General features: G+C 43.8%; 1 protein-coding gene across 1 annotated transcript in view; it reads right to left on the reverse strand.

Moving 5' to 3' along the window:
* Window positions 1-15,160, reverse strand: part of kcnh1a (potassium voltage-gated channel, subfamily H (eag-related), member 1a) — a 393,064-nt gene that overhangs the window by 317,786 nt on the left and 60,118 nt on the right. Inside the window, exons 3-4 of the mRNA XM_085980872.1 lie at window positions 10,053-10,159; window positions 1,194-1,322 (exon numbers count right to left, since the gene is read on the reverse strand). Of these exons, the coding sequence (XP_085836998.1) occupies window positions 1,194-1,322; window positions 10,053-10,159 (236 nt within the window). The remainder of the gene's footprint in view (window positions 1-1,193; window positions 1,323-10,052; window positions 10,160-15,160) is intronic.

Consider the following 15,160-nt stretch of genomic DNA (forward strand, 5'->3'; position numbering starts at 1 on the left):
TTTCATGGAGAGCTTATGTTGCTGAATTTGTCATCCTATGTGCAGTACTTTACACTATTAGATTTCATCTGCCATTATTTCCATTTCTATATTGGGGCAATTTTATAAATGCATGCTCCCGGCACAGAAAAACATAGGTACAGGAGTAGGCCATTCAGCTCCTTGAGCTTGTTCCACCATTCAATTAGATCATGGCTGATCTGTACCTCAACTCCATTTACCTGCTTTTGGTCCATATCCCTTGATACCTAACAAAAATCTATCAATCTCTGTCTTGAAAATTTTAACTGACCCAGCATTCACAGTATTTGAGGAGAGTTCCAGTTTTCCAATATCATTTGTGTGAAAAAACGCTTCCTGATTTTACTCCTAAATGGCCTAGCTCTAATATTGAGGTTATGCCCCCTTATTCTCAATTCCCACCAGAGGAAATAGTTTCTCTGTATCTGTCCTATCAAATCCCTTTATCGTTTTAAACATCTCAAGGGAATACAAGCCAAGTTTATGCAACCTGCCTCATTTTTTGACTCAATATCTAAAAATAGATTATCCATTTAGTAACAGACATTTAGAAATATTAAAAGTACTTTCACATAGCTGGAAATTATTTTGAGATAGTTCAAAGGTATATTGGGGTAGAAATGTTTCCTGGACGGTAGCGTAAAATGGGCAATAGCAAATGGGCAGATCGTTTTACAGGGTGGAGTGTAAAACGGGCTGCCAATTCGCTATTGCCTGTTTTGTGCCACCGACCAAGACAAATTTCTACTTCAGTGTATTACATTTGCTATCTATTTGAATGATAATTGGCTCAAAGGGAACACAAATCAGAGCTACTACACTGTAAACCCAATTCTCTGCTGGGAGCATCGGAGATGCAATTAGCCCTACTGATTTATCAATTTAACCACATCTATCTAAACTTGCTATCAACTGAAAGCAATTTACTTTATTTCTGCTATGGTATCAATGTTAGGCTAGAGATTTTCATCAAGAGTATTAAAGGAAATGATTAACTTACGTATTAGAATTTATTTATTGGAATAGATTACTACAATCTTCACTTGTATTGCCTAACAATATAAATGCTGGAACATACAGACATGAATTTATTTATTTTCAGAGTTATACTTTGATTGGATGTTAAGCAGAAACAAGATTGGTACAAATGTGAAAAAGGCCAGAACAGTTACCTTTAGATGAATCATCTTCAATGGGTTGTTTGAAAGCTGTGATATCGCTGAAGGTGCAAAGAAATAATACCACCTTATCTTGCTCATTTCGAATTGGAGCAATTTTCACAAAGAACCAGACTGGTGTCCCTATCACAAATAAAGAGAGTATTTATTTTAAGATGTCAAGTATTTTTTTCATTTATGCTAAATAGTACAGGTAGAACGTCCCGAATCCGGCAACCTCGGGACCGAGGCCGAGCTGGTTTTTGGGTTTTTCCGGACTTCGGAACGTGTTTCTGAAGTCCGAAGTCCATAAACGCCCGAGCCCAGGTTGCGATATTTCCAGACTTCGGACATCAGAAACACGTGTCGAGTCCGGAAATGCCTGGGCCCAGTTTCCGGTTTTTGGTAAGCCTCACTCAGGGTGTCCGGATTCCGGAACATTTTACGGATTCCAGACCTCTGCCACCAATCGTCCCGGAGTCCGGATTCCGGAACTCCGGATTTGGGACGCTCAACCTGTATTACACATTTTAAAATGTGTTCAATCTTTATTAAGAAAACTTAAATCTAATTATGTCAATTAGACCACATTAAAGCAAATGTAGAATTTTTTACGGTAAAAATTTGGACAGTTAAATAAAAATGCGTCTTTTAATGTACAAAATATGTTTACAAGTATTTAAAAGAGATTGTTACAAGCAAATGTTGGGTACCTGCATATATACTCCTGGATACACGGATTTAATTTCCTCCATGTACTATTTTTAGCATACTGGCTAATGCATTCCCGTTTAATTCCTCTCTGTGCTACTTTAATGCAGCCATTAACCAATTTATTTTAATTGAGCTAACAACTGTGTCAAAGGAAATTAAGTACCACAGAGTTCTAATCTACATCAACAATTTTCATTAAATATGAAGTCTAAGAACAAATGAAAAACAGCTTGATAAAGCAATACAGGAAACTTTGTGTTATCCGGAGGCTAAATGTCCGGCAAACTCGAGCCACCGGCAAAAATCAGGAGCCGTTTCGTTAGGTTTTTTTTCTCAACAGTCAAGCTCTGCAAGGTCTGTAGCTAAGCAACAGCTTCAGCTAGAGACGCTACAGAGACGCTTGCCGACTGTTTAGAAGCTGTTGCTAAGCAACAGGGTTTCTTGATTCACACGGAGCTGAAAATCTCTGTTTCAACATCAGCGCTGGTGTGTCCGGCAGTTTTGAGGGGACGGCAACAGCTCGGTCCCGTCGGTGCCGGATAGCACAAAGTTTCCTGTATAAGGCTTATTTATTTTGAGTTAGAAGGAAACAAGAGCAGTAACAAAGGTGACAAAATTATTAAAAGGGAACACAAGTTAAGTAAATCGAATTAAGTTCTGATGAAGGATTCAGTCAAAACAGTAACCTTTCTGCCTTGGATCCTTATCAGTTCCAGCATTTTCTATTTTTAATTCAGTTTTGCAGCATTCACTTATTTTTTTAAACCAAACAAATTTCCTGGGAACACAATACTAACCTGCTGAAAAAAGTGACGATTGATTGAATTAAGATCACTATATTCTGGAATTGTTATGTCTCTCGTAAAATAGGTTTAGCCATGTACAACCAATTAGAACCAGTTCTAAGATCCAGTCTTATATTTGTAAGAAGCACGCAGAAAATAGAGATACCGAGCAGTAAAAGAACCTGCTAAGTGAACTGTGAATCAGAGGCATCAATTCATGGTTTCACAGGTGTTAAAATACTTCTAAAACCTCCTGTCTGAATAGCTGTGCAAGGAATAACCCCATTGGTATACTATGAGTTAATTCTAGGTGTTGTGGAGACAGGAGAGGACTTAAAGGTGCAACCCTGTCATGATCAGTTGTCACAAAACATTGAAAGCATTAGGGCCATGAATTCAGACCAGCAGGACTTTGGGAAATCACAAAACGATAGGGACAACATTCCAGTGAAGTGTACCCCACTAAACAGGGCTGTGTTTTCAACAGAAATGCAGTCCTAACAGACTTTTCTTTGTCGTTGTTTATCATTTTTAATAGTCAATGTAAATGACCTTAGCAAAACTGTACAAAAACTAATCTTGGACTCCTTTAATTATTACTTGCTAAAAATAAAGCTGTGGTCACTGAATCTTAACCTGGAAGTTACTGATCTATAATTTTGGCCACACTGCGGCTATTTTCTTGGCGCTAGCCAGTCTACGAAGCCCCCATGATGGCAAGCAGGAAGCATGCGCATATTTCTAGCCAGAAGTACACTACCCGCCACGTTGAGAAAGGAAATCACACCGGCAGCAGGAATGCACGGGACAGGTTTACCCGCCGCTTGTTGATAGCATTTAAATCAAGCCTGAAGCCGAATTTGGTTCGGGCCTCAGGTTGGCACGGACCAGCGTGTGAAGCCGTTACTCTGCTCATTTTGTGCAAGACAAATTTTTCAGTCATGAATTTATAATGTGAAAAAGTTAACACAAAAAAGTGTGCCAAAATGTGCCCTGTCTGTTGAGTCTGTGTGTCCCAGTTATGCTTATTATAAATTACTGGACACAGACCACAAGAATAACTTTTAACAGGTCTTTACTATTCGGAGGTCAGGGCTGAACTGCCCAGCAAATCCCTACACAACGTTTATATACCGGTGTGGTCACCACCGGTATTACAGTATACAGCAGCCAAGAGAAAGTAGTACATCTCTTAAGGTAGTTCTCTTAAGGTGGAACAGGTTACATACACCACAATCCTCCCTTTTTAGCTTAACAGTTATATCCCCATTTAACATAACATAACATATATATATACAACTTCATGCAAAACAGTTCAAAGATTCAGTCTCTGAGGAGGCCTCCTGATTCGAGTTGGATAACGCCTTTCAGGGGTCTCTGATTCTCGTTGCTGGGGTGACTCATCTAGTTGATCTCTTATGGATTGGACATCATCCTCAGGTACATTCACTTCTGAGGTAGATGCTTCAGGTTCACTAACTTCTTCCACGGTTGTCTCTGCCGTAACCCTGGGTTCGACCCTTGTTCTCAATTCTACCAGTTGGTCAGCATGACGCCGTATTACATTTTCACCAATATCTACCGTGTACATCAGGGGTCCTTGTCTGGCCCGAATTGTTCCAGATTGCCATTTCTCGTTTTTATAGTCCCGGGCTAACACTGGTTGTCCTATTTCGAAACTCCGAGTGGTCTTGTTATTTATATGCTGGAACTGTTTGTTTTCAACTTCCCTCCGCACATTTGGTTTTAACAAGTCCAACCTGGACCGCAACCTCCTGTTATAGAACATCATGGCAGGACTTTGGTTTGTCACTGCATGAGTGGCGTTTCGATATGCCAGTAGGAATTTGTCCACCTTGTGTTGTAGTGGAATCTGATCTTCGCTCATGGCCTTTGTTGCTTTTTTGAACGTTTGTACAAATCTCTCGGCCAACCCGTTTGTAGCCGGATGATATGGGGCAGAGGTATAATGTTTCACCCCATTCTTCTTCATGAATTTCTGGAATTCTTCTGACACGAACTGCGGTCCGTTGTCTGAACATATTTGTTCTGGCAATCCATTTCTTGCAAATATCGTTCTTAGCACCGCGATCGTCTTTTCCGAGGTAGTGGTAGTCATCTTAATCACTTCTGGCCATTTAGAATGTGCGTCCACCGCAATTAAAAACATGGAGTCCATGAATGGACCAGCAAAGTCAATATGTACACGTTGCCATGGGGTTGAAGGCCATTCCCATGTATGCAGCGGTGCAATCGGAGGTGCATTTTGCACTTTTTGGCACCCTGAGCAGCTTTTCGTCAGATCCTCTATCTGTTGGTCGATACCCGGCCAGCACACATAAGCCCTAGCAAGGCTTTTCATCTTGACTCCCCCCAGATGACCTTCATGCAGTTCCTTTAGAACTCTCTCTCTTAACTTAGGAGGAATAATCACCCTTGTTCCATACATCAATGTTCCTTGACAGACGGACAGCTGTTCTCGTCTTGCTGAGAATGCCGGTAACAGTGGATCACCATGTGCTGGCCATCCCTTCACTGTCACTTCGTAGACCCGGGACAGTGTCGGGTCGTTCCTGGTTTCTCTTTCAATACTTGCATTGGTGACTGGTAAACATTCGATGATGGTCGAGTGAAATAACTCAACAGGGTCAACCGTCGGTGCCTCCTCCTCTGTAGGTAGTGGCAGGCGCGACAGCCCATCAGCATTACCATGCTGCTTTGTACCTTTGAATTCGATCTGATATTGATGTGCCCCTAGGAAAAGGGACCATCTCTGGAGTCTCTGTGCTGTCATCACCGAAACACCCTTCTTAGGGTTAAAAATGGATACCAACGGCTGGTGGTCTGTCAGAAGCGTAAACTTTTGGCCCTGCAGGTAATGATTAAACTTCTTTACTCCCCACACAAGGCTGCGAGCCTCCCTATCTATCTGAGCATAGTTGCGCTCAGCGGAGGTCAATGATCTGGATGCGAACGCAACTGGCCTCTCCAGGCCATTTGGCAACTTGTGAGAGTACTGCCCCAATACCATATGGAGAAGCATCACAAGCCAAACGAATAGGCAGCGTTGGGTTGAAGTGAGCCAACACTTCCTCTGAGGTGATCAATGCCTTGCTTTTGCGAAAGGCCCTCTTACAGTCCTCGCTCCACTTCCATGGTACTCCCTTCTGCAAAAGAGCGTTCAGCGGGTGCAGCACCGTGGATAAATTTGGCAGAAACTTATGGTAATAGTTAATCAACCCTAGGAACGACCTCAACTGGGATACATTATCTGGAGCGGGAGCCTTCACAACAGCTTCGATCTTGTCAGGAGACTTATGAAGCCCCTCCTGGTCAATGACATAACCACAGTACGAGATCCGCTTCTGAAAGAACTCACACTTCTGGCGATTAACTCGAAGTCCATATTCTTTCAATCTGGTGAGCACCAGTTCCAAATTTGCAAGGTGTTCCTCGTCATCATCTCCTGTAATCAGAATATCGTCCAGGTAACATTGTGTGCCTGGAATTCCCTGTAATACCTGCTCCATGGCCCTCTGCCAAATTGCTGGAGCCGATGCCACTCCAAAAACCAGTCTATTATACCGGTACAAGCCTCTACGCGTGTTGATCGTGAGATACTGGCGTGACTCTTCCTCAACTTCCATCTGTAAGTATGCCTGCGCCAGGTCTATCTTGGTGAAGTGTTTCCCGCCAGACAACGAAGCGAAGATATCCTCAATCCGCGGAAGCGGATACTGCACCGTGTGAAGTACCGGATTAAGTGATCTTGAAATCTCCACAGATGCGAACCTTCCCCGGTTCCCCCGGCTTGTTGCTCGATGAACGCTTCATGACGGGAACAATGGGCGTGGCCCACTCACTCCAGTCTACCTTAGACAGTACTCCTGAACGTTCTAGCCCTTCCAGCTCAGCTTCCACAGCAGGTCGTATCGCATAAGGTACCGGTCTGGCTTTGAAAAATTTCGGGTTTGCATGTTCTTCAACCTTGATGTTTGCCGTAATTCCTCTCAGTGTTCCCAGTCCCTGTTGGAACACCTCTTTAGCATCGTCCAATATTCTGGACAATCGTTTAGGTTTGACATCTTTTTTACCGGAATCTACCGTTAGTGCTTTTAAGGAATGCCAGTCCATATTTATTTTCCTAATCCACTCCCGTCCCAGTAGTGGTGGACCTCCCTCAGGTAGCACATATAAGTCCATTCCTCGGCTTTCTTTGCCCTTGTGGACCACCTTTACCTCTATCTTCCCGATGGGGTATACTCTTTGCCCCGTGTATGTTTTCAATACAATCTCCGTATCCCGTAGGGGAATATGTGGGAATAACCTTTTGTAATCTTGCTTATTCATGACCGTCAATGCCGATCCAGTGTCCAATTCCATCTTCACTTGGACTCCTGCTACCTGAAGTGTGACCCAGATTGTTTGGAGGTCTGCTTCATTACCAACATTGTGTACTCTTAGACTACCCAGTTCATTACTGCTGGAGTCTGAATTTGACTTCTGTTCGTTCGAACTGTTCTGTCACCTTGTGTACCTTTCTGTACTTTTCCTGCGGTGACTTTTTGTTGCTGGTCTTCTTTCCTGACCGGCATACTTTAGCTATGTGACCAAGCCTGCCACATTTTCTGCATTCCTGATTTTTGAACCAGCACTGGTTCTGATCGTGCGTTGTCTTTCCACAACGATAACATTTTACTGTACCCAAGACCATTTGATTGGTGCTGAGTTCCGGTAACCGTAGCTGCATTTCCGCAGTGCCTCTCGCTGCGGCTTCATGCGATGCTGCAATAGTGACAGCTTTATCAAGCGTAAGATCATTCTCCTCAAGCAGTCGCTTTTGTGTTCCTTCTTTTAACAATCCACACACAAATTTATCTCTCAGCGCATCTGCTAGTCCTGTTCCAAACTGACAGTACTTTGATAGCTTACGCAGTTCAATTAAAAATTCAGCGTTGCTTTCGTCTTTCAGCTGCGTTCTTCTGTAAAATTTAAATCGTTCCGCTATCATCAGCGGCGTGGGGTTTAAATGATTTTTCAGGACAGTAACAATATTCGCGAAAGTCTGATCGGCCGGTTTACCTGGTGATAGAAGGTGCTTCAATAGCCCGTATGCCTTCGCACCCATTGAGCTTAATAAGGTTAGTGCTTTCTCATCATCTGGTACCTTATTTGCTTTACAATAAACTTCCATGCGTTCTGCATACGTGGTCCAATCTTCGATATCGCTATCAAAGGTATTAATGTTCCCATGTTTAGGCATCCTTGCAAGTTTTTACATTTTTCTTTTTCTCAAAATGGCGGCTTCCCGCGCTTGTCTTCTTCCCCCGCCTACTAAAATGGCGGCTTCCCGCGCTTGGCAGTCTTTCCCGCACTCGTCTTCTTCCCCCGCCGACTACAATGGCGGATTCCCGCGTTTGCCTTCTTCCCCCGCTGGCTGCAATGGCGATTGCCGTGCTGCTGCCGTTCTCGCCTCCCCAGCGGTTCTCAATTCCCCGACGCTGCTTTTACTCCCCCGCGGTTCCCGTGGGCATTCACGCTTCCCCTGCTGTTGCGCCTCTCAGCCCCGCATGCAGCCCGGTCCTTTACACCGGCTGCGTTTGGGTTCTCCGCGGCTCTCGTGCCTTAAGCTGCCCCAGTCGCTGCGCCTCTCGGCCTCGATTGCAGCCCGGCCCTTTTCACCGGCCGTGGTCGAGTTCTCCGCCCTTTTTCCTCCGTTTTCCCTCCCCCACTCCACAGTCAACGCGGCCAACTTTCTGCTCGTGTCGCTGATCGGCTTACCCACCACCGTGGTAGAAGGGATGATCACTGCCTGTCGCTGATGGAGGGCTTCGTGGTCAGAATTTTTCTTTTTAGCCCGGGTTCTCGATGCCTCCCGTGCGATGGTGCTCAGCAGGATGATGAGGGCGGATGCCTCTTCTCGACGCCCGTTCTGAGGACGAAGCTGCCTTGCATGTAACACTGCCGCAGGGTAAGATCGGACTCGTCGCCACTGTTGAGTCTGTGTGTCCCAGTTATGCTTATTATAAATTACTGGACACAGACCACAAGAATAACTTTTAACAGGTCTTTACTATTCGGAGGTCAGGGCTGAGCTGCCCAGCAAATCCCTACACAACGTTTATATACCGGTGTGGTCACCACCGGTATTACAGTATACAGCAGCCAAGAGAAAGTAGTACATCTCTTAAGGTAGTTCTCTTAAGGTGGAACAGGTTACATACACCACACTGTCCATGCCAGTTAACATGCATGCAGGCAGCACACAATATCCATGCTGCCTGCACTACTCGTTGGCTGTACACCTATCGGGAAAGTAGATATCAGTGATCATGACTCTACTGAAAGGCAGCCAGCACTTCTTAAAGGGGAGGTGCATTCTGGCTAGACACCCAGGAAGAAGTTGTTGAACCACTGACTGAAGGAGGGAGCGAGCTGACATCAAGGTTCTCCGATGCTGCACTGGAGGCCTTGGTACAGGCAGGGGAGACGAAGCAGGATATCCTCTTCACCCAGGGCACAGTGTAGACAGTGGGAAGAAATCGCTGAGTATGACAATGCCAGGAGCACTGTACCAAGGACATGGCTGCAATGCTGTAAAAATTGCAATGATCTGACTAGAGTTGTTAAAGTAAGAAGACTTCCCTCATACTTTCTGCTCACAGCTGCATCACTTACAGCCTCATTAATTCCAACATTGACAGCACTCACAAGACGCCCGTCCCCCACTATTCTTCAATCACTGCCCCACACTTCACAAAACCTCCTTCTCCTTATGCTCACACACTCACCACTATTGCAACCCTCACTTGCCCACAACTCACATACAGACTGTTAGCTGTTACAGCATAACAGCCACACTCCAAACACCTCACAAAACTCTCATTAACACACTCCCTCTTTCTTCCAGGAGAAAGTTGCATGCATGATGGAGTTATATTCCACCCACTGGGAAGCCCACCATTGGAATACGACTACCTGAAGGGAATATCACACTGCTTGACTTCAGTGCACTCATCAATCAGATGGGACACTGATTCCCAAACTACACTCACTTGTACACTGATACAAATCTGGAATTGTTTTATATTGATGCAAAAGTAGCTTTGGCTCTTTCACTAAACCCAGGTCAGTGAAACATCGGTAAATTCTGCCCTGCTGTAGCTTGGTGACTAAATAGGATAGGAGGCTGATTTCTTTCTAGTTATGGTTATCTTGTAACGTATTTTTCAATGAAAAAAATTGATTATTCAGCCTAAAACCAAAGTATCCATTTCTTAATCATGCATTGTCTATATTTCCACTGCAACTACATCTATATTACAATCTTTTGGTGTCACAATAAATGAATTCTGAACAAAATGTTTATACTTACTGTTCTTTTTGTACATAAGGATTTCAAATGAATTTATCTCGTAGTTTTCAAATGTCTGTTGTACTTTTTCAGTTGTTTCTTTGTCTGTTAACTCCCCAAACATGAAACTGTGAACGTAAATCAAATTTAAAGTTACAATTATTGGTATAACATTTTAATTTTTTGTTTCAAATGGCATTAAAATGTAACATTTTACCCAATTTCATATTCAACATTTTGATCTTGCAGCTTAATTTAAAACTTCTTGTTGGCTTTCTCCAATGCCAATGTAACACACACCGTATAATGCAACATTGAGCTACACAGAACAGGAAAGTCTAAGTTCAACAACTGTTCTATGCCGAGTCTGCTGATCTCTCCTGGGATGCTATGGGTGCTCCAGCACTGACCAGCGCCTAATCCAGGGAAAAAATCTGCAAGACTCCCACTCCTATTGGCTGCCTAATAAAGGCTGCTGGAAAGTGCTCTTGCACAGATTGGGTGAGGGCAGCATAAGGCTCAAATCTGATGCCTCCCAGGGTTCAAGAACTGACACTCGCTGTCCAGCCTCAGATAAAAAGAATAATTATTGGTGGGCTATTGATAATCAATTGAACGGACCTCCTTCAGGAAAGAAAAACAGAATAGAAATTCTTGTTCATTATTCTGTCATTCTTGTATTTAGTAGAAATAGCTACTCCAGACTCCTAATGGAAACACCAGACTCCAAACAACTTGTCTGGATACAATACCTTTAAAGACAGAACCCTTTTAACAAATGAGCTATTAAAATTAGGATAAACTTCCTTTGCTTTGTTCCTTCCATTACTATTAACTTTTGTTTAAGCGGTGCTGATGACTACGTCAGAGCACTGACTCTCCGCTGCTGATAGTGTGAGTGAACTGAATTAACATCAATAGTTTTAGTAGTCGCAATCTGTAATGATTCAGCAATAATCACGTTTTTTAGATTCTTCTCAGCCTTTCAAGGCAATGGATGAAACTTTCAACTTTGATAACAACATAAAACGGTCTGACTCTGACCCCTTATACATTCCCCCTTCCCTTCCCCTTAGAGACCTTGCCTTCAGTCACCCGGAACCTGAAGTTCTGAAATTCCCTCATAAACCCTTCCACTTCCCTACCTACCCCTCTTCCTAGAAGACCCTTAAAGCAAATCGCTTTGACGAACCTCTTGGTCGCCCCTCCCAATGTTTCTTTCTTTAGCACAGTGCTCATTTTTCTTTGTACCTCATGAAGTGCCTCGGGACATTTCTTCCACATTAAAAGCACTATATAAATGTTGTTCTAGTTATTGCAAAGCACCCCCCACCCCACCTCCACCCTTACCTTTTTAATCTCCTCTTAACCTTCTCTGCTCCAAGGAGAACAACCCCAGTTTCTCCACATAACTGAAGTCCCTCATCCCTGGTACAAATCTAGTCAATCTTTTCTGCACCCTCTCTAAGGCCTTGACATCCTTCCTAAAGTATGGTGCCCAGAATTGGTACCAGGGCTCCAAGGGTTAGATTATGAGGTGAGAATACATAAACAGGGTTTGTATTCTCTGGAATTTAGAAGTTTAAGGGGTGATTTGATTGAGGCTTTTAGAATTTGATAGGTTAGATAGAGAGAAACTTTTTCTGCTAGTAGGGGAGTCTAGGACAAACATAGAAACATAGAAGATAGGAGCAGGAGTAGGCCATTCGGCCCCTTGAGCCTGCTCCGCCATTCAGTGAGATCATGGCTGATCATCCAAATTCAGTACCCGGTCCCTACTTTCTCCCCATATCCCTTGATCCCTTTAGCCTCAAGAAATATATCTAACTCCTTCTTGAATAAATTTAATGAATTGGCCTCTACTGCCTTCTGTGGTAGAGAATTCCACAGGTTCACCACTCACTGGGTGAAGAAATTCCTCCTCATCTCTGTCCTAAACGACTTACCCCTTATCCTTAGACTATGACCCCTGGTTCTGGACTCCCCGGCCATCGGAAACATCCTTCCTGCATCTAGTCTGTCCAGGCCTGACAGAATTTTATAGGTTTCGATGAGATCCCCTCTCAATCTTCTAAACTCCAGTGAGTATAAGCCCAATCGACACAATCTCTCCTCATACGTCATTCCTGCCATCCCAGGTAGCAGCCTGGTGAATCTTCGCTGCACTCCTTCCATGGCAAGAACGTCCTTCCTCAGATAAGGTGACCAAAACTGCACACAATACTCAAGGTGCGGTCTCACCAAGGCCCTGTACAACTGCAGCAAGACATCCTTGTTCCTGTACTCAAACCCTCTCCCTACGAAGGCCAACATACCATTTGCCTTCTTAACCGCCTGCTGCACCTGCATGCTTACCTTCAGCGACTAGTGCACAAGAACACCCAGGTCTCTTTGCACTTCCCCTTCTCCCAATCTATTGCCATTCAAATAATAATCTGCCTTCCTGTTTTTGCCACCAAAGTGGATAACCTCACATTTATCCACATTATAGTGCATTTGCCATGTTTCTGCCCAATCACCCAACCTGTCCAAATCGTACTGGAGTTTCACGACATCCTCCTCACAGCACACCCTCCCACCCAGCTTTGTGTCATCTCAAGAGGACATAACCTTAAAATCAGAGTTGTGCCATTCAGGAGAGAAGTTAGGAATCACTTCATCTCGCAAAGGGTGGCTGAAGCATGGAACTCTCTCCCACAAAAAGCAGTAGATGCTAGCTCAATTAATTATTTTAAACCGGAGATCGATAATTTTTTGCTAGCTAAGGGTATTAAGGGATACGGAGCCAAGGTGGGTGGATGGAGTTAGGATACAGATCAGCTGTGATCCCATTGAATGACGGAACAGGCTCGAGGGGCTGAATGGCCAAATCCTGTCCCTATGTCCTATGTCCCTTTTATTGCCTCACTAACATTGGACATAAATTTAAAAATATAATATCCACCATTGTTAGGCACAACAGAAAAGGATCAAATACATTTAAAGCATCACAGCAGGTACTTGTAAAAGGGTTTATGAAAATATTGGCCCCAAATTTCCTCAGGAGTTTTGCCATACTCCTGCCATAACTGTAGAGAGAGACCGGTGGAACCCACCAGGAAGCAGCAAGGACCCTGTTGTGCCACTTGAGGGATTTATGGCCTGGCTTGTAAGGGGTAAAATCTCAGTCAGTCACTTACAAGTAAATGCTGTTACAGTGGCTGAGCTAGTTCATTTTGGACCTACCAGGGTACTGAAGGAGATTAGCCCAGCGAGATTAGCCCAGCGAGATGAGGTGTACGGGTGGGAGGTGACCTCCAGGCAGAGCAGCCTGGACCCCTGAAGAATGGGGAAAAAAATTGATTTTCTTCATCGGCCCCCTTATACAGAGTGCTGAAGGGTACATGACTGGGGTTGGGGATGCCTGGGCAACCTCCTCCTCCTATCAAAAGCAGGCATACACCAGATTTTCCAGCTGAATGAGACAGGCATGTGTCAGAGATGTGCCATTAGCGCTGCAAGCACCTGCCTGCTCATGCAAATGAGATGCCCTCGCGAATTTCAGCAGGGTCATTGGAGGGCATCAGCAGGCATCATCCCAGCATAACTGCTCGGATCAAAAGATTTTCAGGGATCTTATTTCGGAACCATTTTTCAATTTTTTTTCGCTACTGACTACGGCTTTTCCACCTACCATTACGTCTTCTACAGTGGCACCTCCTTTATGGCCACCCCCCTTCCTCCCCATTCTAAAGAGGGCATAGAGAGTCTCTCATTGGGAATACTCTTGTATCTTAGTCTTCTGGAGGAAGATGAACATTGGAATAAAAACAGACCCGTCAGGCAATAGAGAAGGTGTACAGTGCTCATCTATCAGTACCCTATCACCAGAATATACAGACTACTTCCACTTGACAAAAGAACAGTACTTGCAGGCACTGTGCTGCACTAAGAAGGCCATTGATGAGTTATGTCATATGCTGCAACTCAAACTACAGCCCACCTCCACCACAGGAACCAGTGACTATAAAGGTTGCAATCGGATTAAATGTTTATGTAAAGGGGTCACTGTGGTTTGCCACTCTGGACTTCAACATTAGTCAATCAGCATTGCACAGATATATAAAGCAAGTCATTGTTTATGAGAGCAAGCCAGTTGATCACTTTTTCCCCCCCCATGGACAACTGGCAGCAGCATGGTGGGGTATTGCAATTCCAAAGAGGAACATAGGAACTGCTAGATGGAAAAAGACTGAGGTCCTATAGTTCGCCTTCAACCATCCTGGTAATCACGTGATACAACAATAATGGAGTTGTTGACTAATCATGGCAATCAATATCTAAATTAGTCCATACGAGGTGAGGAAAGCCCCCAGTGGTGGAAAGCTTTGGGAGCCATAGGCCCAACATCACCAAGTGGTTTTGTAGGCCCCCATTTTAGAATAAAGCTTTCTATATAAACATTGTAGTTTTAATTAGGCAGCTAAAGATTGAAACCTTGTCTATTCAAGCATATCCTTGGAGCATTCCAAGTAAAGGAGGCATTGTTGTTATCTTATGTTTTATGGGATGGTTTAGGGAGGTTTGGGAGGTCAGATAGTGTGTGTTAGCTCAGATGAGGTAATAGAACAGATGACTGCTAGGCGAGAGACAAAGAACATTACTAATGGGAGGCCTCCCGGAGAATAAGGATAGTTGGAAAAAGGGTATGTTTTAATGTATACAAGCCTGGACTTAGAGCATAGATATTAGAATGTTCTCGAAGCAAAACTGGACACACTCAAGTGGTAGCAAGACCATTCAAGATCGATCACCTCGAAACCTTGTAGGTATTAGCAGGTTATATCTGTCTTTAACTGACTATGTTATAAGTATAACCTTTGTATTTTAACTTCTTTATTTGTATTGTAGTTTCTTTTGTACCTGTAATAAACATATATAATTTGGAACAAGGCTCCCTCTCATCTCTGTGTATCACAGACCGCATCTAATATAAATCACTTACATTGGCATTCCAATGTGGAGCAAGAGGTGCAGTTCTTGAACAAAATATGTGTGTATGTGTTTAGGTTGTTGTACCTGTTAACGAGTTTTTGGGTTGTATGAGACTTGTGTAATAGTCCAAGGGCGGTACCATGGTGGGTTTACGG

The sequence above is a fragment of the Somniosus microcephalus genome, chromosome 3, assembly GCF_052327205.1.
Source record: "Somniosus microcephalus isolate GS21.2 chromosome 3, FLI_Smic_1.0, whole genome shotgun sequence".
NCBI classification, from domain to species: domain Eukaryota; kingdom Metazoa; phylum Chordata; class Chondrichthyes; order Squaliformes; family Somniosidae; genus Somniosus; species Somniosus microcephalus.